The 24,547-nt window shown below is 37.3% G+C and overlaps 1 protein-coding gene across 1 annotated transcript in view; it reads left to right on the forward strand.

Moving 5' to 3' along the window:
* TRPC4 (transient receptor potential cation channel subfamily C member 4) overlaps positions 1–19,082 on the forward strand; it is an 82,487-nt gene extending 63,405 nt beyond the window's left edge. Inside the window, exons 5-10 of the mRNA XM_058018388.1 lie at positions 2,239–2,552; positions 4,272–4,467; positions 6,107–6,301; positions 14,378–14,419; positions 16,186–16,275; positions 16,564–19,082. Coding sequence (XP_057874371.1) covers positions 2,239–2,552; positions 4,272–4,467; positions 6,107–6,301; positions 14,378–14,419; positions 16,186–16,275; positions 16,564–17,280 — 1,554 coding nt within the window. The 3' untranslated portion in view covers positions 17,281–19,082. The remainder of the gene's footprint in view (positions 1–2,238; positions 2,553–4,271; positions 4,468–6,106; positions 6,302–14,377; positions 14,420–16,185; positions 16,276–16,563) is intronic.
* Positions 19,083–24,547: the final 5,465 nt, after the last annotated feature.

Genomic DNA, 24,547 nt, shown 5'->3' on the forward strand with positions numbered 1-24,547 from the left:
TGTGCCGACTGTTGGTGTCCAAAGCAATGTCCAGTTCCCCTTCACAGTTTGGATTGTAGAATCACAGAATCATAGGATGAAATGGGTTGGAAAGGACCTTTAAAGGTCATGTAATCCAGTGCCTTTGCAATAAGCACAGACATCTTCAACTGGATCAGGCTGCTCAGAGCTTCATCCAGCCTGACCTTGAATGTTTCCAGGAATGGGTTATCTACCACTTCTCTGGGAAACCTGTTCCAGTGTTTCACCATCCTCATCATAAAAAAATTCTTCCTTATATCTAGTCCAAATCTACCCTTTTTTAGTTTAAAGCCATTAGCTAATTCCTAGTGCTACAGGCCCTAGTAAAACGTCTATCTCCATCTTTGCTATGATGCCCTTTTAGATACTGGAAGGCCACAAGATCTCCCCAAAGTCACCTTTCCTCCAAACTGAACAGCCACAACTCTCTCAGCCTTTCCTCAGAAGAGCGGTGCTCCAGCTTTATGATCATTTTCACTGTATGCCTCTGGACCAACTCCAACAGTCCATGTCTTTCCTGCATGGGGGATGCTGCAGCTGGATACAGCACTCTGGGTGCCATCTCAACAGAGTGGAGTAGAGGGACAGAAAACCCTCCCTTGGCCTTCTGGCCCCACTACTTGTATAGCTCAGGATATGGTTGGATTTCTGGGCTGTGAGCACTCATCTACCAGCACCTCAACTCCATCTCCTCCAAATCCTTTCACTCCCCAGACTGTCTTGATACTGGGAGCTGCCCTGACCCAGGTGCAGTGCCTTGCGCTTGGTCTTGTTAAACCCCATGGTGTTCCCATGGGGCCACTTCTTGAGCTGGTCCTGGTCCCTCTGGATGACATCCTGTCCTCCAGGCATGCACTCATGGATGCACTCATCCAGCCAGTTCTTTATCCACTGGACAGCCCACCTATCAAATCCATCTCTCACCAATTTAGAGAGAAGGTTGTCACAAGGGACCATGTCAAAAGCCTTACACAAGTCCAGACAAATGACACCTGCAACCCTTCCCTTGTCCACTGATGTAGTCACTCCATCATGGAGCACCACTTGGTTGTTCAGGAAGGACTTGGCCTTGGTGAAATTGTGCTGGTGCTTTAAATTGTGTCCCTGTCCCCCATGTGCCTTAGCACAGCTTCTAGGAGGATCTGCTCCTTGCCCTTTCCAAGCACAGAGGAGAGGCTGACGGGTTGGCTGTTTCCAAAGTTTTAATTTCTCCCTTTTTAAAAAATGGGTGCTATGTTTTCCTCTTTCCAGTCTGGGAACTTCACCTGACTGACAAAACTTTTCAAATATGATGGAGAGAGACTTGGAAACTACATCAGCCAGTTTCTTTAGGATTCTGGGATGCATCTGATCAGGTCCTACAGACTTAACATATGTTACTCAGGTGTTTCTGAACCACTCTGACAGTGATCAATTTCTTTGCAGGGTGACTGTGGTGAAATGCTGTGATGCCTGTTTATGTTGTGTCATCTGGCCCCAGTGACACATGGAGTCCCTTTCCTTACTGCTCAGGGCATCCCCAGCAGCTCTGAAGGTGCATGTGCATGGTCTAGAATAGGTAAATACAGATAACACCATAGGCCCCCTTTGAAATCTGCTTTATATTATATTATCCCCTTTTTAGAGGCTTCCTAGCATAGATTCTCTCATCTGATATGTTCTATAAAACAGATTAATGAGTTCAAATAAATAATAATGAGTCTGCTATAGTAGTTAATCCTCAGTTCCTCAGTTCAAATATCTTTCATCTTCAAGAATATTTTTTTTTTGGTAGAGCCTGAACAGAAGTCACAGTTTCAGGGGTCAGACTCTTTGATAATGAGACACATAAGCAGTTTGCCATGGTTCATTAATAAACATCTTTTTCATCATTGGTCCAATATTAGTGCTAATTGATATACTTACTTGGTGATTGAATGTTTTCTTCCTACTTGCCAGAGCTTTTGTGGGTTTCTATCCATCACTGTCAGCCCTGCACTTTCCTTCAAATAAATAATTTACCTGCTTGTACAGCTGGAAATTTCTATAATCCTAAAAAGCAAGGTGCTCAAAACTGTTCCTTTTGCAGTGTCAGAATTTTTAAACTGTGAAAATTTTTGCTACTGTGAAAATTTATTGTGATATCTGCAAATTAATTGAGCAGCTTATAAAGGAACTGACATGCTTGTTTATGCATCAAAATAGAGGAGTAATTTCTTCCCTTCTGCTTGTTTTCAGTACAGTGGGTTAGTTCCACGGGAGAGCTGGGACATGTGGCATCCAACCCTGGTGGCTGAGGCCCTGTTTGCAATTGCAAACATCTTCAGCTCCCTGCGCTTGATCTCATTATTCACTGCAAATTCTCACCTGGGACCTCTGCAGATATCTCTAGGAAGAATGTTGCTGGACATTTTGAAGTTTCTCTTCATATACTGCCTTGTGCTGCTCGCTTTTGCAAATGGATTGAACCAGCTGTACTTCTACTATGAGACAAATGAACCTGGCAACTGCAAAGGAATACGATGTGAAAAGCAGAATAATGCATTTTCAACGTAAGTAGCTATTTATTTCTATCCTCCTCCTCTCCCCAAATATTTTAATGACTTAGATACTGCCTACAGAAAAAAACCTCTGTTTTCTGTTGGTATTGCAGTGGTGTCCTGACAAACACATCTAATATTACCCTAATAATAAAAAAAAACTTAACATTTCATCACTCTAATAATGTTCACCTCATACCACAGTGAAGTCTGTACAATTCAAGATATCTCAAAAGATATGAGGTAAAATAGATCTAAGAGGAAGATAAATGAGATTAGAAGTTGCATAAAGTCACCAGTTCAGACCTTGCTCATCCAGGCAGCTGTCACTATGCATTTCTTCCATGTCTACTTGTGGACATTAAATAAGTCTGGTGTTCTAAAACCTGAAGATTCCTTCCAAATGTGATAGGCTGTAAAAAAAACATGCAGTCCCACATTCTACTGACTCTACTCCAAACAATCAAATTTCTAATTTCTATTATAAACTGTTTCTTTTTTTTTTTCTCTTGAAAATCAATTTTACTTCATTATAGCTTTTAGTTCATCTAAAGAACCAAAGCACTGCCAAATGAACACTAATTCTCTTGTCTTTCACCTTTCAACCTACATCAAACTACTGCTATAAATATCTATTTAACTATTAACTTCTGTGTATTTAGGCTTTTTAAAAAATATATTTATTACAAATGGCTTCCTTCTTAGAGAAAATAACTTTATAAAAATAGCAGCCTTTATATCATCTTAATCAAGTAATTTTCCTCAGGCACAGCCTATTTATGTTGTATATTAATAACACTTATGCAGGTCTAAACTTTATGTGATCTGAACAGAAAAGCACACAGAAAATTTTCAGAGCTCAGCATTGAGGGAAGCAATATTCATCTGGGAAATAGTGAGGAGTACTGGTACTAGTGTCAGAAGGTATATGTCATGTCAAAATTTGATGCTTTATGTGCTCCATACTTTCAAGGAACAAGCTAACCAGGACAATTCTTATGACACTACAGCGTAGCTGAACACAGAACAAAAAGAGAAAAATTTCGATGTATCTAGCTGCAGAGGATTATTTTTTAAAGTTCATCATTGTGACTAGCTTCCTAGATGTTGTACAAACTTCTCTAAGGGAATATAATTTGCTTTAGGTATAAAAACACAAATTTCTTTTGAGAGCAGCATGATTTTTTTGTGTGTGTTTCCCTTCTTTATAAAACAAAACATATGCTAATGATAATAATGCCTTTCTAATTATTCAACTATTTTTATCTCAGTTGCTCTCAACAAATCAGAATTGCATAATGTGAGGATACGGATACCATACTTCTTTCAACATCCTGGCGAGACACAATAATTACATTTACAATCATACTTGAATTATTTTGGATCATTATTTTACCCCTTATAGTTAAAGCAAAGGGTCAAAGTACTTCAAAAGAGGGTGTCCAACATGACATCTCTGAAACTGTATTTATCTCTCTGTAATTTGAACAAAATCAGACTTTTGCTTGCAAGCTTATTTATAGACTGTATTGTATATCTAGAGGCCCACATTTGAAAGACTAGGCCATTGTTTCACTTGTTAGATATTCCCTCTATGTTGGCTATATTGTGATAAATGTCATTCATCTCAGTCAAGTCAAGAACTTTTGTGTGCTTTGGGAGAAATTGAACAATCTGAGAACCAAATGTGTAGTTATTGTACAGCTATTCTTTCTGGGTTTTGTTTTTCAGGTTATTTGAAACGCTGCAGTCATTATTCTGGTCTATATTTGGACTCATCAATCTCTATGTGACCAACGTGAAAGCAAGGCATGAATTCACTGAATTTGTTGGGGCCACCATGTTTGGTACCTATAATGTAATATCTCTGGTTGTTCTACTCAACATGCTAATAGCCATGATGAATAACTCTTACCAACTCATTGCTGTAAGTTGTTTCTTATTTTTAGATAATTTCTAATATATACCCTCTCTCTGTTCCTACATTCAATTTTTCTGGCAGTAAAACACTTCACAGACAGGACATTGGGACAAATATTGCAATTTGCTCTGATTCTTTTGCACTGTTCTGGAAGGACAAGAAACCAGACCCAAGCTGGACTGGTTAAAGTGAAATTTCCCCACAACACCAAATGGGGAAGAGATGAGGAAGCCAGCTCGTGGGTTGAGGAGGGTGTCCTGATGCTTCTGGCAGGTGACATGGGCTACAGCCCTGCCCAAGCTGCACTGTGCAGGACTTCTTCTTAGAAAAAGACTGCCCAGGATTGTTCTGTTGCTGCTTCATTTTTAATACATTATATTTATTAGCATTTGAAAGACTGCTATTTTATTTTTTTATCTGACATGGATATACAGTTAACAGAAATGGGGTGCCCGTGTTCCAAGGACACTAGCTATTCAAACTAAAGGTCATGTCTTCTCATTCAACTTCCTTTGAGAAAGCAGGACTTTCTTAGTCTTGCTTCCTCCTTCAATGAAAACTGTCTTTGTCATTACCAGAGCAATTGGCATAGTTTTATTTCTTAAGTGTCTATTAAGGAGTCTTAGAGAAAAAAAACACTGATTCATCATATCATAATTCAAATATGATCATGCAGAAAGCAAACAAAAGAAAGCTTCACAGTCTTAAGATTATAAATATGCCTTTTTTCCAATCTGGAAATTACAAATGTTTCCACAAAAGAAAAACTGACCACCTGTGTTTGTATAACTCTAGTTGTCAGAGTCTAGTGAACCAGATCACAGCATAGTACCACTCACCAAAACTTAGTGCTTACTTTTCTTGCTACAAGTTGTAAATTGTTGCTTTTGTTACTGTATGACCAGGACTATACCTGTAGCTGAGGTTCTTGGCTATCCAAATCTAACATTAGTGATCTAAACTTCTTGTTCAGCTGCTAGGATTTAGACATCTTTCCATGGCCTTTAGCTTTCATTTACCCAAAAATTTCAGGATTTTACAATGCTATATAGGTTCCAAAAGAAATGAAATTTCAAATAGTTAAAAACCCACCCCCCAACCTATTCCAAACATTGAATTCTGAAGTAGTAAGAAAAAGAAGATACTTGACTCAATAGTTTTAGTAACCTCATGATTTGTTGGATAACCTATCTGTGAATTTTAGGGACTGGTAATTTCTAAGAAAATGCATGAGCCTTGCTGACCTGTTGCAGCAGCTGCAGAGCAGCATAATTAGACTGATCTATGCAGAATAATGGTGAGCTGCTATTACAACAAACTGCTTCTTCCAGAAATGTAGTATTTCTCTGCTTGTAATTACCCTTTGTGTTTTTTGAGAGACTTTCAATAATTTAACAGCTTGTAACAGGAAAGAAGTGCTTATAAGTAGATACATACTTTACATATCGAACATCTTACTGAGGTAAAGTAGCTTAGTTTTGCTTTGTGTTAAAGATGTACTGTCAAAAGATGGCAGTATTTTAAAAAGACAATTCATTAGGATTTCAAGGTTGTTCTAGCTTTAGTTTTTTCAGATTTTTAGGGGCTTATTTCACCTCCTTAATTACAGCAATATCTATGTCAATGATGTGTTTCTTGTGTGCAGGATCATGCAGACATTGAGTGGAAGTTTGCTCGAACAAAACTCTGGATGAGTTACTTTGAAGAAGGAGGAACTCTGCCCACTCCTTTTAATGTCATACCAAGCCCAAAGTCTTTGTGGTATCTGATCAAATGGTTATGGAGACACCTTTGCAAGAAAAAAATTAGAAGAAAGCCTGAAAGTTTTGGAACAATAGGGGTAAGTTGTGGGTTTACTCTGCCTGTAGTCCTCCTCTTTGCTATATAGATGACTTTTTCTCAGCTTTACAGTGTGTCTGACCTGTCAAGTAATGTGCATATGATTTAGACAATTATTCTAGCAGAGAATGTTAACTTTTTACATGCATGTCAATGTATTTGAAGAGAAAGTATCATCATATCCCTGTACAATAAATTATGAAAAATGACTGTGCTTCATCTACAGATAGTTCAAGAAAGGTTAAGAGCAATAAAAAATACAACAGATCAAATGTGTACACTTGTCTGTCAGTGTCAGAATTGTTGGTTGCTAATCCCTAGCTCAAGTTTCACAGTTCAGGGATAATTGAATACCATGAACCAGAGATTCATGTATGAAGTATTCATCATGGGATATTCTCTGTCTCTCTGTCTCTCTACAGGGAATGAAATGAGTTTGCCATAAAATTATTACCAAAAGCTGTTCCCATTAAAAAAAAATTCAAAGGTGACAGCATTTATTTGCACTTGTTTTCTTGAATTTAAAGGTAGAGCTATTTCAGAATCCCATTCTGAAATCATACCATATTCTGATACTGCTGATTAGCAGTGACATTTCTAGGGGAAAAAAAAAAGAGGGGAAAAGACACACAAGGCGACCAAGAATAGTTCTGCACCTGGATTCAGCAGATGCCTGTGTAATATCTCAGCTACTTACTTTCTCTGGTAGATGCAGTTGGTAAAGCAGATTTGAACTTTTCCCCCTTAACTTCATCTACTTGAGATACCTCAGTCAGTGACACACTTTTTCCATAATGTCAGTGCAAATATTCAGGCAACATCCTAACCCACCAACAGCTAATTCTCTCTAGTTATGTTTCTTCATTTCCCATGAGCAAGTCAGTAACTAGGCTGAATTTAGCCAGCTCCAGCATGAAGAATACTGTTTGGGATAAGATGTGGATAATGGCATTTTCTTTATACCATAGTGATTTGATGAGTATCAATGTTTCAAGTCTGTCAGAACTCAGATAGCCAAGCATTAAGTGGGAGACAAATGTGGGTAAGGGGAAAAAGAAAGGGGCATGGTCTTGTGCTATTGATTCTTATAAAAAAAATTCCATCCATTTCAAAGAAGTCAGGGGGTATGATACAATTATTTGATGGACTGTTTCTATATCAACCATTTCTTTGTATTTCTTCCCTATTTCTTGGTAAGTGAATAATAAGTTTTTCCTACCTATTCTGCTGTCATATCCTGAAATGCAGTTTAATCTCTAGAAGTACTTGGAGGAACAAGTTCACATGCACGTACAGATATATGGTAAAGAGGAAAAGTGACATATAAAACTAATTCACAATTACTATGCTGATAAATTGATTTCATCCTCTTTGTAGAAAGCTTCAAATAAGGCTTATTGCAATATACTGATATTGTTGGCCAGTATCTAAATTGTGAAAGCAAAACTGTTTCATTTTGATGTCATACTAGTACATATAGGAAAGAAACAGACAGGAAAAAAATCTAACAAACATGAGGGTGATATTGAATCAAACCAGTAATGGATGACAAGAAGCACACTGAAAAAAAATTTTAAGAAAGACTAACAATGATTCATATAGAAATTTTAAAGAGAACATTAACTAGCATGAATGGTGAATAATCTTAAAACATCTCTGTGTAATATAGGAAGTGAAAAAAGTAAATGCAGAGACCAACAGAAGGAGAATCTATGAGATGTTGTTAGAAAGAAAAAGTCAAGAGAGAGAGTGATGTACTTATGTGTGTGGGAGAGTGGGCAATGCTTCTAGGCATTTGTTAAACATTTGGTAGGGATGATTAGCTAGTGTAAACTGAGAGAATTATATTAAAATTAATGGTATGATGCCAGTGTATAGCAGAGGGTTGCTTGACACAATATTTCTGTTCAACTGAGACAGAGACAGAAAAACCTTATACAGCCCAGCTAAACTTTCAGGACAATATTTCTTGTCAGACCTTCCATCTGGGATAAGGAAATTTTTTTTTCTTACCCTCTCAAACTGCAGATTTGGGAGTAAGCTCATTCCTGGACAAGTGGAATAATAAAGATACAGGGTGCTCCCAACTCTATGCTGAATGGCATGATGAGGAAGAGGATTCAGAAAGATCATGTCTACTTCCTGCACCTACCTCCTGCTAGGGTACATAAATACCACCTTCAAGAAACCCACATCTTAGATTTGGGAAAACTGCTACAGCAAAGGGTCAAAGGATAGGGAGTCTATGCACCAAGCTACTTGAGAATTTTTCTAAATATTTGGAAAAATATATTTCCAAAATACACATTTCCAAAGAATTTTCTTTTTGTTTTTTTGTTTAAAATCCCCCCAAATCTCTAAAGATCAGAGCTTTTAATTAATATATTTCAGTTTCAAATAAGCTTTTGTTGGGAAAACTTTTCAGCTTCAGGATGAAATTTCTGTTTGAAGAAAGGAGCAGGTGCCATTTAAAACAAATATCTTGGGCTGAGAAGACCCAGATTTACTTCTGTTCTCCAGTGGATATCTAATTATTTACCCCAAGCATAAAAGCTATGACAACAGAAATTTCCTTCTCAAGATCTTTAAGATACCGCAGGGGCTAAGGTGCTCTCTTGTGAGAAGAGAAGGAACTGAACCAAGCTTCCTTATGATTTGAATGTGAACCACTAATTACTGATCTGTTTGGGATGGAGGACATCCATGAGGGAGAGATGTGCGACATTTTTAGTTGATTCCTGTATTTTTTTTAATTATTTGAAAGTGGAATCCCTAAAGCATGTGGGACAGTAGGGCCATATACATCACTGGTTTCCCCTGCAAAACAGGTATTCTTAGTTGAATGTCAGATTCTTAGTTGAACTATTCTTAGCTGGAATTAGAGCTGAAACCCCTCTGAAGCAGAGAGCTTCCCAGCAGAGCCATCATGGCAACCACACTTCCAGCTCCCTGAAAAAAGTGAGTGCCTGTGGCTGACCAGGCAGATTCAGTCCACCATATGGGCATCTCATAAAACTACAAAATTTTTCAGCTAATTCCTCAGCATAACACAAGCCCCATTAGTTTTATGTAAATTTGGAACATTTTGCAATTTCCAGACCCAGTTATTCACCCAAGCTCCAAAATGGAGTATGATATCTGCATATGTACTCTGTGCTCTTATTTCCACTTTGGATAGGTGCAAACCACCAGATAGGTGCTGTTAACTGGACATCCTCCAAGAGGTCAAATCATCCGTCAACAAATGGGCACACTACAGGAATCTCATCGTTTGTCCTGAGGGAGAGCACTTCTTTCTGGTTCTGACAAACTTCCCATACCCACAGCTCAGCCTTGATTTCCTAGAACTTTTTAAATTGTCCCAACAAGCTACAACACAAAGTAAATTTAGGACCTCTATGCCCTTTCAACCAAAAGTTAATTAAGAGTTTTCTTTGCCTCTTGTTCAAGGATCTCAGAGGACTTCAGCTCAGTTGTATCTGCTCTGTAATAACTTTGGCCTCTGAGCTACAAGATAAGCTTTGTTGAGATCTATTCCTTTCACTGAGTCTTGCATTATAAATTCTGTCTCCTTCTCTACAACCAAGTTTGGAAGAGTAAAAAAATGCTATAATATGATTTTCTTATATTTGCTATATGGATGGATGGATGCCACATTGTCTGTAAGGCAGAGCTCAGATTTCAAAACATTCTGTTCTGAAATCTCTAAATGTTAACTTTCCTATTAGGAAGCACTAATCAGCAGTGACGTACTATGGTGTTTTCCAGTAGAAAAAGCAATAATGTGCATCCAAAGAGTGAGTCAAGTGCTAGATTATACAAAATAGATAATAGACAGAAAGAAGCTGGCAAGGATTATGCATGATCTCTGCAAAAAGTCCTCAATAACAAAAAACCAGGAATCATGAACTAGGACTGAGTCAAGGATCAAATTAAATGTATCAAGAATCCACTGTAAAACTTATATATGTTTACAGTTGAGAGTTCAGTATATGCAGGCAGAATGTGTAAAGAAAGGGTTGAGGGTCAGGACAGTTTACAACTCACATTGTAGTGAAATAATTTATCTGGCCCATAGGAAGAAGAGAAATGCCACTAAAAATAAGCAGGACATGGTTGCTTGGGAGGATCATCTACATTGCTGTTTATAAAATAACTATCATGGGCAAGAATACGGTCTGTGGCATTGTGAGGTGCCTCTAAAAAAAAGGCAATTAATTTGCTTTTCCTTGGATGTCAGTTCTGTGGTTCTTCTGTCCTTTGTTGCAGAGGGACAGCTGAAGCAGTGGGTGGTGAAGTCAGGGGGAGGTTTTTCAAGGGAGAGGCTTTTTCTCCAAAGCAGCACGGTGCCCAGCCATGCTGATGGCAGCTTCTCTAGCCACAGCTTCAGCCGAAGGAAGGCCAGGAAGGTACATGTGATTTACTGATATTTCAGCTCCACTGTGAATCCAACAGAGCTCCTCTACCACTCAGAGTTCAGCACATTTTTTTCATTCTATCATTTTGACATATCCCAGGTATGCAGCATTTTCTTCAGCTATTATCAGTTATCTCCTACACTTAAAATTCTGAAATAAGTGCATGCTTGTGTGCTGCTTTTCACATATATCTGTATCATCTATATCTTTATCTGTATCAGTTCTATTAATTTTGTTAACTTACCTTTGCAAAAGCCAGATTGGTAATATAATTCTATCAATTAGGCTGAGGTTTTCCTGACTGCACAAGGCTTATGGCTTATGGCTGATGCTGTTGGCCATCTGTATATCAGGAAAAAAAGATATATGGGAAAAGAAATCCTAGTCCTACCAGAACAAACAGTACTGCTTTCCTCAAATTACATTCTACTTTACATCTGATCAGTCACCAAAAAGTGTTTCATCTATAATTTTAAGTATTTCAGAAGTGAAAATTGAGAGGATTGCCAGAGATAGCTTCAGTACTTTTTTTTGCATCTGATGTTTAGATAAACAGTTGCCTCTTTTCTAGCTATACAGAATTTTTTGCCATTTTCTGAGCAACCTACACAATTTTATTATCATTTGTCACAGAAAATCTCCTTTTCCCTTCTCCTATTCTTTTTTCACCTAGTGGAAAATGATGCTATTTCTAAGTCAGTGTAAGCATTTTGTATTTTCTCTGTAATGTCTGTTATTGAAAGTTGAGCAAAGAAATAATGCCTTCCATCTGGTGTGGAAATCAATAATCTGGAGTGTTCCTTGTATAGCCAAGAATCATTTCATGGAGAATCTTCTCTGTCAACACAGATAAGTTCTAATCCTTTAAAGGTGATGCTTCTAGTCAAGATGAGGAATATATCCCACAGCTTCAGACAATATTTCCATTTTCTTTATCACTTCGCAGTTTAAGGTCAAGTGCAGGCATTGGATTTGTATTCCTGCATTGTAAAATATATTTTAATGAAACACATCAAAATAAATAACACAATTTTATTAAATTTTTGCCTGCTAAAGAGATCTTTTTTTCCAAACAGTGTAAATTGCTAGCAATGGCATAAACAGGAGGATCAGAATAATTAACACTACTAGTGGAGCTACTATTAAAGCTTCCTAAAGGATATTAGTGCCCCCTTTTGGATAGTGACAACAGCATCCCCTTCAATTTCATTGTTGTATTCAACATGCATAATTATGTTTCCCAGCCTGTTACTATTTTTAGTAAAATTAAGCTTTCATCCTTTTGCCAGTCATAATTTTCAACTTCTTCATGCACACTGAACAATGGTTACTTGAAACAAATTTTGAACCATAAATTAGACTATAACTGAGTAGAGAAAAGCAGGCCAGTTCAGAACTAAATAAGTACAATATAAATGTTAATGACATTTTATTTCTAGTGAATAGACTGGTTTTCAGATGTGTTTAGGCAAAGATTCATTCTACTTTCAAAAGGAAGCAAAAGATGATTAGGAACTGGAGATGGAACCTAAACATTTAAATGAGAGATAGAGAAATGTTTGCTGATAATAAATTTGATAGGTTATGTGTAATTCCCTGTGGAAGAGGTATGTAGATGTGCATGCAAACACACAATTAAATTAATTTTCTTTCAGCTTCTTGGTGGTATGGATTGAAAACAATTAAGTGCAGTAGAACTGTTCTGACACATTATTGCATAAATCTTTTCACATAGTTATCCCAAATTGTACTTGTTGGCATTACATTAACGGGGAAAGCCACAGCCTCTGTTTCTGGGAGTTTCCAATTTGGCTGCAAAAAAAGGATAAATGGTATCTAGATAGCTTTTGTTACAGATACAGAATTGAACCTATGCATTTATTTCACATTTCACTGTAAAATAAAGCAGAATAGACAGCAGCTGCAGGAAGTACTGTGCAAGAAAAGAATCAGCATTTTTTATTTAGGAGTTATTCACTTTACCTGAAGTGTGTTTCAATTACACCCTAAATTGTTTTTCCTTTCACCTGTGAGTCAGATCTGTTGTTGAGAGCTCTCTTAGCCATGGACTCCCTTAGTGCTCTCTCAGCAGAATGAAACATCTCCATCGTGTGGCCAACTGCAAGAAAGCTGAATTTATTTTTTTTTCTAAAAACCGGCCAAGTTCGGGTGTTGTGAGGGTATGAGCCTTCCCACGGCTGCAGTGCCCCCTCTGGCCCTGGTGATGGGCAAGCTCGCCCATCCCTCCATCCTTAATCACAAGGAATATCCATTTTCTCGTTTACGAGGCATAGATGGAGAAACACAATCTGGAAAAATACTGAAAAAAGCATTTTCATGTACAAAGCCCTACCCCACAGAGGCTCTTCAGACTGATTAGGAAATAATGATTTTCCCCCTTTCTATTAGTTTCTGCTAGCCCAGCCATGAAGCCACTGCATCTCTCAAATTAATGGCAAACAAGAAATCAACCCTGAAGTGTAAACTGACTCCAAGTATAGGGAGAAGGTTCATCATTTCTTTCAGTAAAAAAAACCATAAAGATTAAATAACTTGCTGTGCCTGCCTTACTATGCAACTGAGGTCAATTTTAACAAGTCCCTTGGATGTCCTTTCCCCCTGCTTTAAGCTTCTGTCAAGTGTTCTGTTTTGTAGAGATACAATCAGTGGTCAGACACATTATTTTTTTGTCAGTTGCAGATATGACAGTCTACGTTAAAGCTGTGTTTCTTTCACCAGTTAGGAATAATTATTGTAGAGGATTGGGATATGTTACTCATTATGCAGTTGAGGACAAAAGGAAGTCAAGGGAATAAATAAATCCGGCCTTTTTTCCTCGTCTTTTTCTGGGCAGCCCTTAGATACGGCAGTTTAATTTATTTCACCTGCTTGAAACCTGGGCGATTCTTTCATCTTATCACACTTCTTTTTGCTGCTCCTCTTCAGAGTTACTGTCCTTTTACCCTCCCTCCTTATCAACACCATACTGTGTTGAAAGCTGTTTCTTTCTTCCATACAGCTCTCTATGACTAAGTGGTTTGAACAGAGAACTAAGGGGGATCTTTTCTCATTAACACAGTTTTATAGTGCAGGTTTTGATTAGCTTTACCTTAAATGAGACATTAGGAGCCATAGCAAGTGTCTTGCTTACACAATGACTTTACAATCCCACCATGTTGATGATTTTCCATGCAGAATTTCCCTTCTGTAACTCATGTCCATTGACTCCCATTCTTTCACTGTGTACCTCCAAGAAAAAACTAACTTGACATGAGTCAAGCTTCTTTCAATTCAGTAAAATATATTTCAGTCTGTACAAGTGAGTGACAGGATCCATTGTTCCACTTCCTTCTCAGATCATTGGCCCTGGGACTCTGCAACCTGTGACCTGGCTGCCCCATCACATCCATGCTGATGCAGGAATAAAAGCATTTTGACAAAAATGTAGAAAATCAATTTTGCCTTCCCCACAGCAGCCTTCCCCTTTCTATAAAGCAAATGATAGGCTTTGTTGAAATACTGTCATTTTTCAACAGATTTTGAACCTCTTCTCTCAGCTTGCTAGATACTGTATAATGCACAGGCCTGCTGTTTTCTATGCTTAAATATTTTACTTCCCCACAGAGATTAATATCTTTTTATTCTTTTCTATTTTTCAGAGACGTGCAGCAGACAATTTGCGGAGACATCATCAATACCAGGTACAGGCCTATGTTTATTCTTTGGGCAATTGTTTTTCTGTGACTTCAGAATGTCTGAATGAGGAAAGAAAAATATGGAAGAGTTTCATGAGAAAGTGGAAAAGGAAAATAAATGGGAAAAACCATAAAATCTGTACTTATTTCCTCTTCAACGAACAAGCTTAGTATTTTTGATGTTCAAACAAAAGAATTTCAGAATACAATTATCTTCTTTTTGGAGCAAAAGGATATTTTCTGGAGCAATAACATGCTATCCAGGATTTTGCCCAGTGTAACATGGATTGCCTTTAAAAAAAGCAAACTCCTGCCTGCCAAGAATCATCAGGACCATATGTACAGTGAACTGACATGCTCCATCAGAACCTGCTCTTCATCTCTCCAGCTTTAATGCCGTATTAATAACTTCCTTAATAACCCCTCTGCCTAGATCCCCTGTATGTAAGCAATTATTTTTCATCCTTCTTTCTTCAGTTTCTACTTTTTTTAGATTATTATTTCACAATGAATAATTTTCCTCTTTATTTTGAGTTTTTGTTGTATAAAAGTTTAACAAGGTGTGAGCTGTAGGCTTGGTAGTTAATGAATCCCATATGGGAAATAACTAGGTAAGCTGTGACTTTTCCAACCTGAGGAAGAGGAAGCTGTGGGAAGTACAACAGGGATCTATAGAATCATGAGGCAGGTGAGCACAGAGCAGCAGTTTGCCTTTTATCTGTAAACTCAATACCACACATGTACTACACTGGATAAGTGAGGCTGTATAGAAGGCCTTTTGAGGGAAGTGATTTTTCTCCTCCAGCCCTCCGTTGAGGGACTGTATCCAGAGCAGCATGTCATGGCTGGGCCCCTAGTACAAGAGAGATGTTGACAAACTGGAAGGGATGCAGCAAGGGGGCACCAATGGTTAGAGGACTGTTGTATAAGCAGCTCAGATTTCAGCCTGGAGTGAGGTAGGGGAAATATAACTCCTGCCTTAAATATCATAGTGGGTGGTTAGAGAGAAGGAGCCAGATTTTTCTTTGAGGTACAATGCAAAAGACAAAATGGACACAAGTTGAAGGAAGGGTAATTCTGTATGGTAAGGAGAATTGTCTTCACAGTGAGGGTAGTAAAGAACTGGAAAATGTTGCTCAGGGAGGCTGCAGTATCTCCACCCATGGAGATATTCAGCACTTGACTGGGCATGGCCCTGAGATGACTCAGACAGCCTCCAGGTATCTATTTCAACCTAAATAATTTCTAGAATTCTTAGAAAACAACAATGGAAGCTACCAGACCGAAGGTTAAAAAAAAAGCCCGAAATAGAATCTTACTCCCTACTGTGGGAGAGGATTTTTGGCAGAGGATTTTTGAATGCTGAAAGTTTACATTAGTTCAAAATGCATAAGAAAGCCTGTCACAGCCAATTAAACCTAGAACTATCATTTTTGTTCAGAGAGTCACTGTGTCTCACAGCACAGGAGGCTTGAGAGAGAATAGCTGGAAATAAAGTTGTACAACCACACCAGACTTGCTCTCTTCATGAGGCATCGCTCGCTGCCAGGCTGGATGTTACTGGCAGGAAACATACCTTGGGTCAAACCCGATATATCCCTTGTCAGGATAATAAGCATTAGTATTTTCCATCAAATAGCAAAACAAATTTGCAAACAGGTTTGTATAGTTTTTGTCATGTTCCTAAAGCATGGAAAAGCCCAAGCAGAGCCTGTGAGTGTATATTTACTAACTAATACCAAGAAAGCTAATACAATGCTTTATATTTTTAGGAAGTTATGAGAAATCTGGTTAAAAGGTATGTTGCAGCAATGATAAGAGATGCCAAAACTGAGGAAGGATTGACAGAAGAAAATTTTAAGGTATGTGTTTATTTTTATCTTTATAGGTGTTTTAGTAACGTAGTAAGATATTTTAAAACTGTGAAGCATATTTCTTACACTCAGTTATTCAGGTAGCATATAACTTGCTTCCTAGAGCAAGATCTTCAGCCTTGAAGATGCCAGGTATCCCAACACTGAGAGAGTAAAGTTTATTACTGACCCAAACATAAGCCCTTTTTCCCCCCTTTTTTTTTCTCTTTTTATTTCAAAAGAAAAGTCAAATTAGCTTTGATGTTCTGACATTTCATCTTTTTCCCTAACTTTTAGGAGTTAAAACAAGATATTTCCAGCTTTCGCTTTGAAGTCCTGGGTTTATTAAAAGGAAGCAAGCTGTCTAATTTGCAGACTGGGAAGATGAGCAAAGACACTGCCTCTCTGTCAGAAAATGAAGAAAATGGTGAGAGTGAAGGAAACAAGAAAGGGAAGAAGAAACCCTTCAGCCTTTTTGACATAACAACGATGATTCACCCACGGTCAGCCAATATCGCCTCTGAAGGACATAGTGTAAGCAATGGCTCAGCAATGATGGTGTCAGAGTCCACTCAGGAGAAACAAAAGCGTGTGAATTTTGTAACAGACATAAAAAATTTTGGGTTGTTTCACAGACGATCAAAAACAAACTCTGTGGAGCAGAGTAAAAATAAAATATACACCGTTTCTGAAGAAGTTTCCCGCCAACAGGCAGAAGAACAATGTGAGAAAACTGATGAACTGGAAGAGGGAGAATTGATCATGAACTGTGAATTAAACTTCCGAAATCCTGGCAAAAAATGTGTGTTAGCTGAGTCACAAAATACCAGTGAGTCTTTGGATTCACACGAAGAGGGGAGTATTTGTCCTTCAGAAACAGAGAAAATGGAGTTACAGAGCTCAGAACCTGCCACTCCACAGGATCAGCTGGGCAAGGCTTTGGACATTAGCATTGACTCTGATGGGAAACAGGAAACAATTGTTCAGGGGGACTATGTGATAACAAGGTTGTGATGCTTACAGGAGGAAGCATTTACAAATATATATATTTTGCATAGTGCTTTTGGGGGGGAATGTTTTAAGAACTATATTAGCTAATGCAGAATTACACTTTATAGTACTCAACTGTGGCACATGATCTTGTAACATAGTAGTCAAGAGAAAGAAAATATGAGGACCTTCTGTTTTGTAGCCTGCTTTAGCTTTCACGATTTGTTTTACATTTTTTAATAAATGGAAGCATCTTGTATTCTTGTACTGTTGCAATAACCCACAGAAACTTTTTAGCTATCTTTTTCAATTACAACAAATGGAATTTCTCTCATATGATAGTTGACTCCTATGATAAATATTTTTCTATGCAAATAAAAAGTAGCTTAAGAGACTTGTAAGCTTTTATTTAACTTTGTAGGTTCTTAAAAGATTCTGTGCACCATAATAATCCTATGTGGCTCCTGCCAGCATAATTCATGTCAAGCTATTAGAATCATTTGTTTAAATTCCTAGAAACTTGTGTCAAAATCTATACAGAATCAGAAGATAAATTATATTCTTTTATTTATTGAAGGAATATGAATACCTGTAAATTATGAAAAATAAGTCTATTTGATTATTTAATTACAACTTTTCCCTCACAGCAAGAGGAGTGTGACTGTCCTGATTCCATTGTTAGAAATGCATTTGCAAGTTTTGAAGACTGTAGAAATGTTTCTTAGAGGAAAAGAAATATCTGTGGCCTACTAAAAACTGATGATGGATTACTCCCCAAGAAGCCTTTATCACCACAGCTACTGCTTCTTCAACCATCTATTTTTCCTCATGTGGACAACCTATGCACTTTAATATTCAGCTGCTTATTAGCTTCTGCCTTTACAACACACTTGGATTTGATAAGGGAAAGATACTTCAGGAATAAAAATGCATACAGTGATTCCCCTGAGTACTTGAATAAATATGGCAATTTGTTGAGAAGTTTTAGAAGGCATGCCTTAAGGGAGTTTCTTTGGCAATTTTACAGTTTGGGGGAACCTGATTGGGTGTTTTATAATAGATACTAAATGTATAAAGAAAACCTAATCGTATTTTTCATAACTGATGAGTGACTCACTGTCTTAGTTAAAACCAGTATTTTTAAAATTAAACATTGTGGGGTTTTTTTAATCATTGGCTGGTGTTCTACATTATTAAAAATGTCATTTTACAACTGGCATAAGACTAACCACCCCTAGCTTTCAACACCATTCTTTCCCCCACGGAATATACTTCAGAAGTGTTGTTATTTCATTCTTAACTTCCTCAGCCCTGCCATGGTAGATTTTGTAATTCATATTGGGATGTATTAGGGAACTTCCAGATGCATAGAGTGAATTTACATTTCTGATGGAATCTATCCCATGTAAACCTGTAGGGCCTGACCTAAAGCCATGTCATTCTCGATCTAAATTGTCCTGGTACTGAATTGTGTCTTAGAAATCCAGGCAAACCTCTCTCATCTCTATACTTCAAGGTGAGTTTTCCAGCTCTACTTTACACATGTGCTACTCTCTCTGATGTCACATACTGAAGGCTTCCTTCATCCACACTTGTTTGTGTCATGGCAGATACAGTTAAATCAAAATGGAAAATATGAGTCATAATTGGAAAATAGTTTGTATAGCTTTGCAGCAATGTGTTCAAATCATATTTGTTTGGTTAGTTTCCACCTTGGCCTCTTGACTGCTCTGTAGACCCTCTCTCCTTCACGTCTCTCTCCTTGTCCACCTTTAGATTGTAAGCTCCTTGGGGCAGAGCCTGCAGCTTTTCTGTCTGGAAAGCACCTGAATTATTACAAGTATAAAAAGAAATAAATAATAATAATAATGGTGGAATACCCTCATATCATTTGTATTAGGTTAACTTTTTAGAGGGTTCTTTTTTGTACTGTAACATTTTTGCCAAAGATTCCATAAGGCAAATGTGTCACATCGTCACAAAATTTTCTACATGCCAGTTAACAGTCCTTCCCCACTACTGCATTCAATTTTTCATTCTTCATCCTGGTTTGTAATGCCTTTGAGTCCTAAGCTTACTCCCTTTACACTAGCCAAATTCAAAACAGACAGTGCTTACTCAAAAGAGCTTTCAACACATTCCAGCCACATGGTTTCACTCCAGACAGAAAGTGCCTGAGCACGGTATTTGCATGGCAAACATCACCACTATCAGAACAATTTAACTACAACAGGTCTAAGAGTTGTGCCTATTATTCTGGCATCGTTTTCAGCTGTGCATAAAGTTCCCAACGCAATAAAGTGAAATATCAGCCCACACCATCACATCATGACCCCACTGTGCTGGGCATCAGTCTAAGCCATGGATACATGACAGAGCAGCAGAGACAGTGCAGGTGGGCAGGATACTAAACCACAGGGACACAATTTATTGCATAGCAAGAGGCTATTGCTGCCTTCATTTTTTCTTACATCCAAATACTGAGACATCAGTCTAATAAATAAAGCATACTTAAAATCAACATTTGCTCTATTTTTATGTTATTCTTAAGCATTGAAGCTTGACAGTAATAAGGACCTGATTTAATTAGGACCTGATGGAAATTAAAAGTAATTCCAAATAAGCACCTCATTCTGTGACAACAGATGAGCCCAAAATATATCCAAAACTGAAATTGTGATGGACTTTAACTGCTTTGCAGGCAGCGAAAAAAAAAAACACTTTCTCACTGGATGCCTCTGGGAGGACACCTGTGCCAAGAAAGATCAAGATATGCACAGAGCAAAGCTCATAATGCCACAGCAGAGGCATCATTAAGCTTTGCAAAGCTGAGCATATTTTCTCCCCCAAAAGAAAGTAATAAATAAAAAGTTCTACCCTACCTGTCCCTTCCTGCAGCTTCCATTAGCATCAATATAGGAGGAATACAAATGGACCAGGATATGAACCCCTATAAAACACAGTTTTTTGAAGCAGAACTTAAAATCATTAAATGTTTCATGCAGCTACAAAACTAAGCACAAAAGGGTTTAATACCAGTATTAGGTTGCTTAAAATGTTGAGAAAACATTTTTAAATTTTTTATCTTTTTATTTTTGTAAGGACAAAACCTGACTACCCTTTATTCTTCAGCTTTTTTTTTTTTTTTTTATTCCTCATTTCTTCAGCTCCTGGAGAAACAGAGCACAGACAGCCCAGCAGGACTTTTCCACTTTGGCATAGCTGGACAGGAGGCAGCTTGAATACATTCAAGACAGTGCTTCACATTGATTCACAGTCAGAGGCCAGGTGCTGCATGCTTACCTTCAAGACAAAATTGCAAAAGCTCCTTCTGACTCTGCATGCTTCTGTGGCCCTCAAGGGCACTGCAGAAGTGAGAACATCAGAGGATTCAAACTATGGGGTCCTGTGGACCAGCTGCAGGCCACAGCTATATTTGTATGTGGTACAATATTACCAGAGACCAAACCTCTGCCAGGAGTAACCACAGCTCTGCAGCTGGTTTTAATCTTGTTTTCTTCGTTCATAGATTGAGACCATTACATTGAGTGGTATGAGCTAAACATATCACACAGCACTTTCTTTTTGATAGATCAGGATTTAATGAGAACTTCTACGGCTTTCTCAATACAAGTTGTTTTTGTAAATAAATAGTACCTAGTTCCAGGAGAATGCATATCTATAGTTATAGCTGTTGGGAGCTGTAAAAGGTGAAATTTCTGGGATTTGGGTACTCAAAATTCTTCAAAAGTGTATTTGATGCAAGAACTTCTTCTTTAATGGCATCCTTTGACTGATGCTTGAGGGGGAAAATTTTTTCTTAGCTTCCTCACAGGAATAAAGCATAGAAAAAAGACACAAAGAAATTATTATATGTTCTTCTTAAATTCTATATGTATATTGCAAGCTATAACACTCCAATTGCTGTCAAAACCTCAGATGAATATTTCATTATATTCTGAGAAGCAGCATGAAAGAGAAAAGAAGCAAATCATGTCAAAATATTGTGAAGAGGCAATGAACTTTTGAATACAGTTCAAAATATTTAGTATCAAGTATTCTTTTGGTAATATAGCAGTACAAGTTGGATAACAACATAATCCATCTTCATTTTAAAGTCTCTTAAGAGATACCAAAAGCTTTACTGAATAGGGTAACCTCACAAAAATAATAATACTGGTAAATAGCAATAGTAAATAATAGTGCTGGTGATGATAGTGGTAGTGAATGCAGTAGTGTTAGTAAATGTGCATGTAACAATAGCAATACTATATATTTATCCCTGGGAAGATGGAACTCCCTACTCAAAGTTTGCCTGTTTCCCATATCAAGCAACCATTTGATAACACGAGTAAACTGTCCTTGGGCACATCTGTCTTCCAACATAGTCACTCTAATCTCTGTTGAGAAAATCTTACTTTGTGTTTAAACTCTTCCCCTAGCTTAAGTTTTAATTATGGACCATACATTCACTGCAGCATGGGCAGATTAAAGATCCTTTGAGACAGTTTATGGCTAAGTAGTTGGATATACTCCAAAATAAATTGCTGCAGTTAAGGATGAATTTCGATCCTCCAGATATGAAAAGAAGTTGAACTCATTGAACTACATCAAACCAAGTTCAGTAACCACTGCTTTAATGCTTGATAAGTTGCTTTGTTTGTAAAAGTGTAAAGAATGAAACAGAGGTCATTTCTCATTAATATCAAAAGAGCAAAACCAGCTGCAACTTCAACCATCATGACTTTAGAGCCGTAAGAGAACTACATCATACAATTTCATCAGGTCCCTCCAACATGTCATTCTCTTCCTAAATTAATCATATTCTCTGCTGTTGCTAAATATAGCTATGAAATGTTTATACGTATGAATAGTTTCAACTGTTCATATTTGTACTTTTGGGTAGCTGCTATCTTTTAATAATATATTTTTCTGACTACTGATGAGTTTGCTTTGACTGTACTCATCCCCCTTCAGCCCTGGGTTTCTTTGTCTGTAGTCTAAACCACATGCTATTTTCATTTCAATTAAACTTTCTGCTCTCTTTAATTGACTGTGACATTCACAACTGAGTGCTGTGCAGCAGTAGGTGTTGCACTGCTCATTGCTGCTGTGGCCTTTTCATTCTGGCCTTTAGCTCTTTGTAACCTACTACTTTTCTACCATGGTACCACATTGGTACACTCAAGGCCCAATTAAACTTTCTATTTCAGACACTTAATATCAGGAAAATTGTCTTTGATAGAGATTCCTTCCGCTTTTTTACATTTAAGAGGGAGTTCTATGACTAGAAACCTGTTTCCAATAGCTGACAGTTGAAATGAACACAAGTTCAGCATGGTGCTTCTTCAGAATCTTTTCTCTCACTTTTCTTCTTTGACAATGCAGTTGAGGATGTCCTTGTTCAAAAGGAAGTCTCGTGATGGCAGCACCCTCAGTGTTGCATTCTAAGAGTATGAGAGCCGTGCTTGCAGTGGAGACAGAGGAAATGTTCAAGATGTAAAACAGGTGTTTCCAGAAAGGCTGGTTCCAGTCTGAAGGTTACTAAGAGAACTTACAAAATGTTCCACGGCATGGAGTCAAGAGTTAATTCATAAGAGCTGGCATACTTTTATTCAATGGAACTGAAAAAGCAGGAATAGCCCCATCTATACTTGCTTTCTATGCTCAGCTTTTAAATTCACAATAAAATTATTCCATAAATGTTTAAACAGGCAATAAAAGTCCATGGTTAGTGAGCAAAATAAAATAATGTTCTAGGAATCCATGTGTTTTAATTTAACAGGCTAGTAAAAAGACTTTTTTTTCTCCTGTAATAGCAAATCTTTGAGGATTGAAATACTGTATTCCGGAACTCCAGTCCCCATTAAAAAAAAAACCAAACCAAAACCCTCCAACCCCAAACAAAAAAAAAAAACCCAAAAACACTGAGATTTTCCAGTTTTAGAGATTCATGAGGTTTTGTAGTTAATTAGTACCCTAAGAACATCTGAAAGCATTGAGCTAACCTTTCATAAATATAATGGACAGCACTGACTGCTCCTTAAATGTGGCCAAGTGAAAATGTCAGCTGCAAAACAACTCATTCTGGTTAATGACTTATGCTTTTAGCATACAAAATGGAGTTTACAAGACGGGTGATGCATCATTTTCTGAAAGTGTCAACTTGTCTCATATACAATAAGCATTCAAAGATATTCAGAAAAACTCAGAAAGTCCGACACAGATGCTCATTAGTGCAATAATTTTTATCCCTTTTTCTTCTCCATATCTTCCCTATCTAATACTTTGTTTTTACAGAGAATGTGTAACTCCACTAATAAAAATGTCTTACATTTTCTGCTACCTATTTCTAAAAGCAGAAAGTAAGACCAAATACTGAAATGTCACCTTTGACCTTATGTCCATAGGATTAAAAGATAGTTTTATTTGGATTAATTAAGTGTAGTACTCAGATATAATATTTTTCAGCCATATCCAAAATGAATGCAGCTAGAAAAACATGGAAATATTCTTTCACTATGACTAATTTAACAGAATCCACTTCTACATCAAGAAGAAGAAGTAGAGAAAAGAAAATTGAAAGAGATATATTTGTATAAATATGTTACATTTGGAGAAGTGAATATCCACATTATTAGTTCCCTTCACTTTTATTAAGTAAAATTCGAGGGACATTTTTTTGACCTTTTTTTTTTAATTATACAGTTGCTTCTGTGGGTGCTTTGTAAGACACCCAGAATTTTATTTATTAATTATTAAGAATTTCATTAACTGAGAGATGTAAATCAGGAGAGATTATGAGAGACCTCATCTGAGGACTGGTTCTACTGATGTTATTTTTACCTGACTGTGACTTCCCAAGATCTAAAACTCTCTATTTCCCAGGTGAATTTATTGTCCTTGAATTGTGCAGCTCTGATCTGAAATCAGATCCACATGGAGGAAGCATGAGGATTTCAGCCACATAGAAATGTGCTCTGCTGATTTTAAGAGTCTATAATAATGATTTGTTTACCCAGTCATAGATATGATATAGAGCCCTTGACAGCCATGTCTCAGCAATAGTAACAATAACACAAAAAATATAATAGCACATAAATATAAAATACATGTAAGAAAGTATTTCAATAGTTAAGGCTGTCTAAAACAGAACAAACACTTTTAGAGTTTGTTCTGTTTTAGAACCCAAAACATCGGTCTGAACACCCAGAGTTTTAGGAAGTCAAACTCTAACCCAAATCTGGCTCATATTTCCCCAGAGAAATAAATACTGAGAAAGTTTATTCAT

This window comes from Melospiza georgiana, chromosome 2 (assembly GCF_028018845.1).
Source record: "Melospiza georgiana isolate bMelGeo1 chromosome 2, bMelGeo1.pri, whole genome shotgun sequence".
NCBI classification, from domain to species: domain Eukaryota; kingdom Metazoa; phylum Chordata; class Aves; order Passeriformes; family Passerellidae; genus Melospiza; species Melospiza georgiana.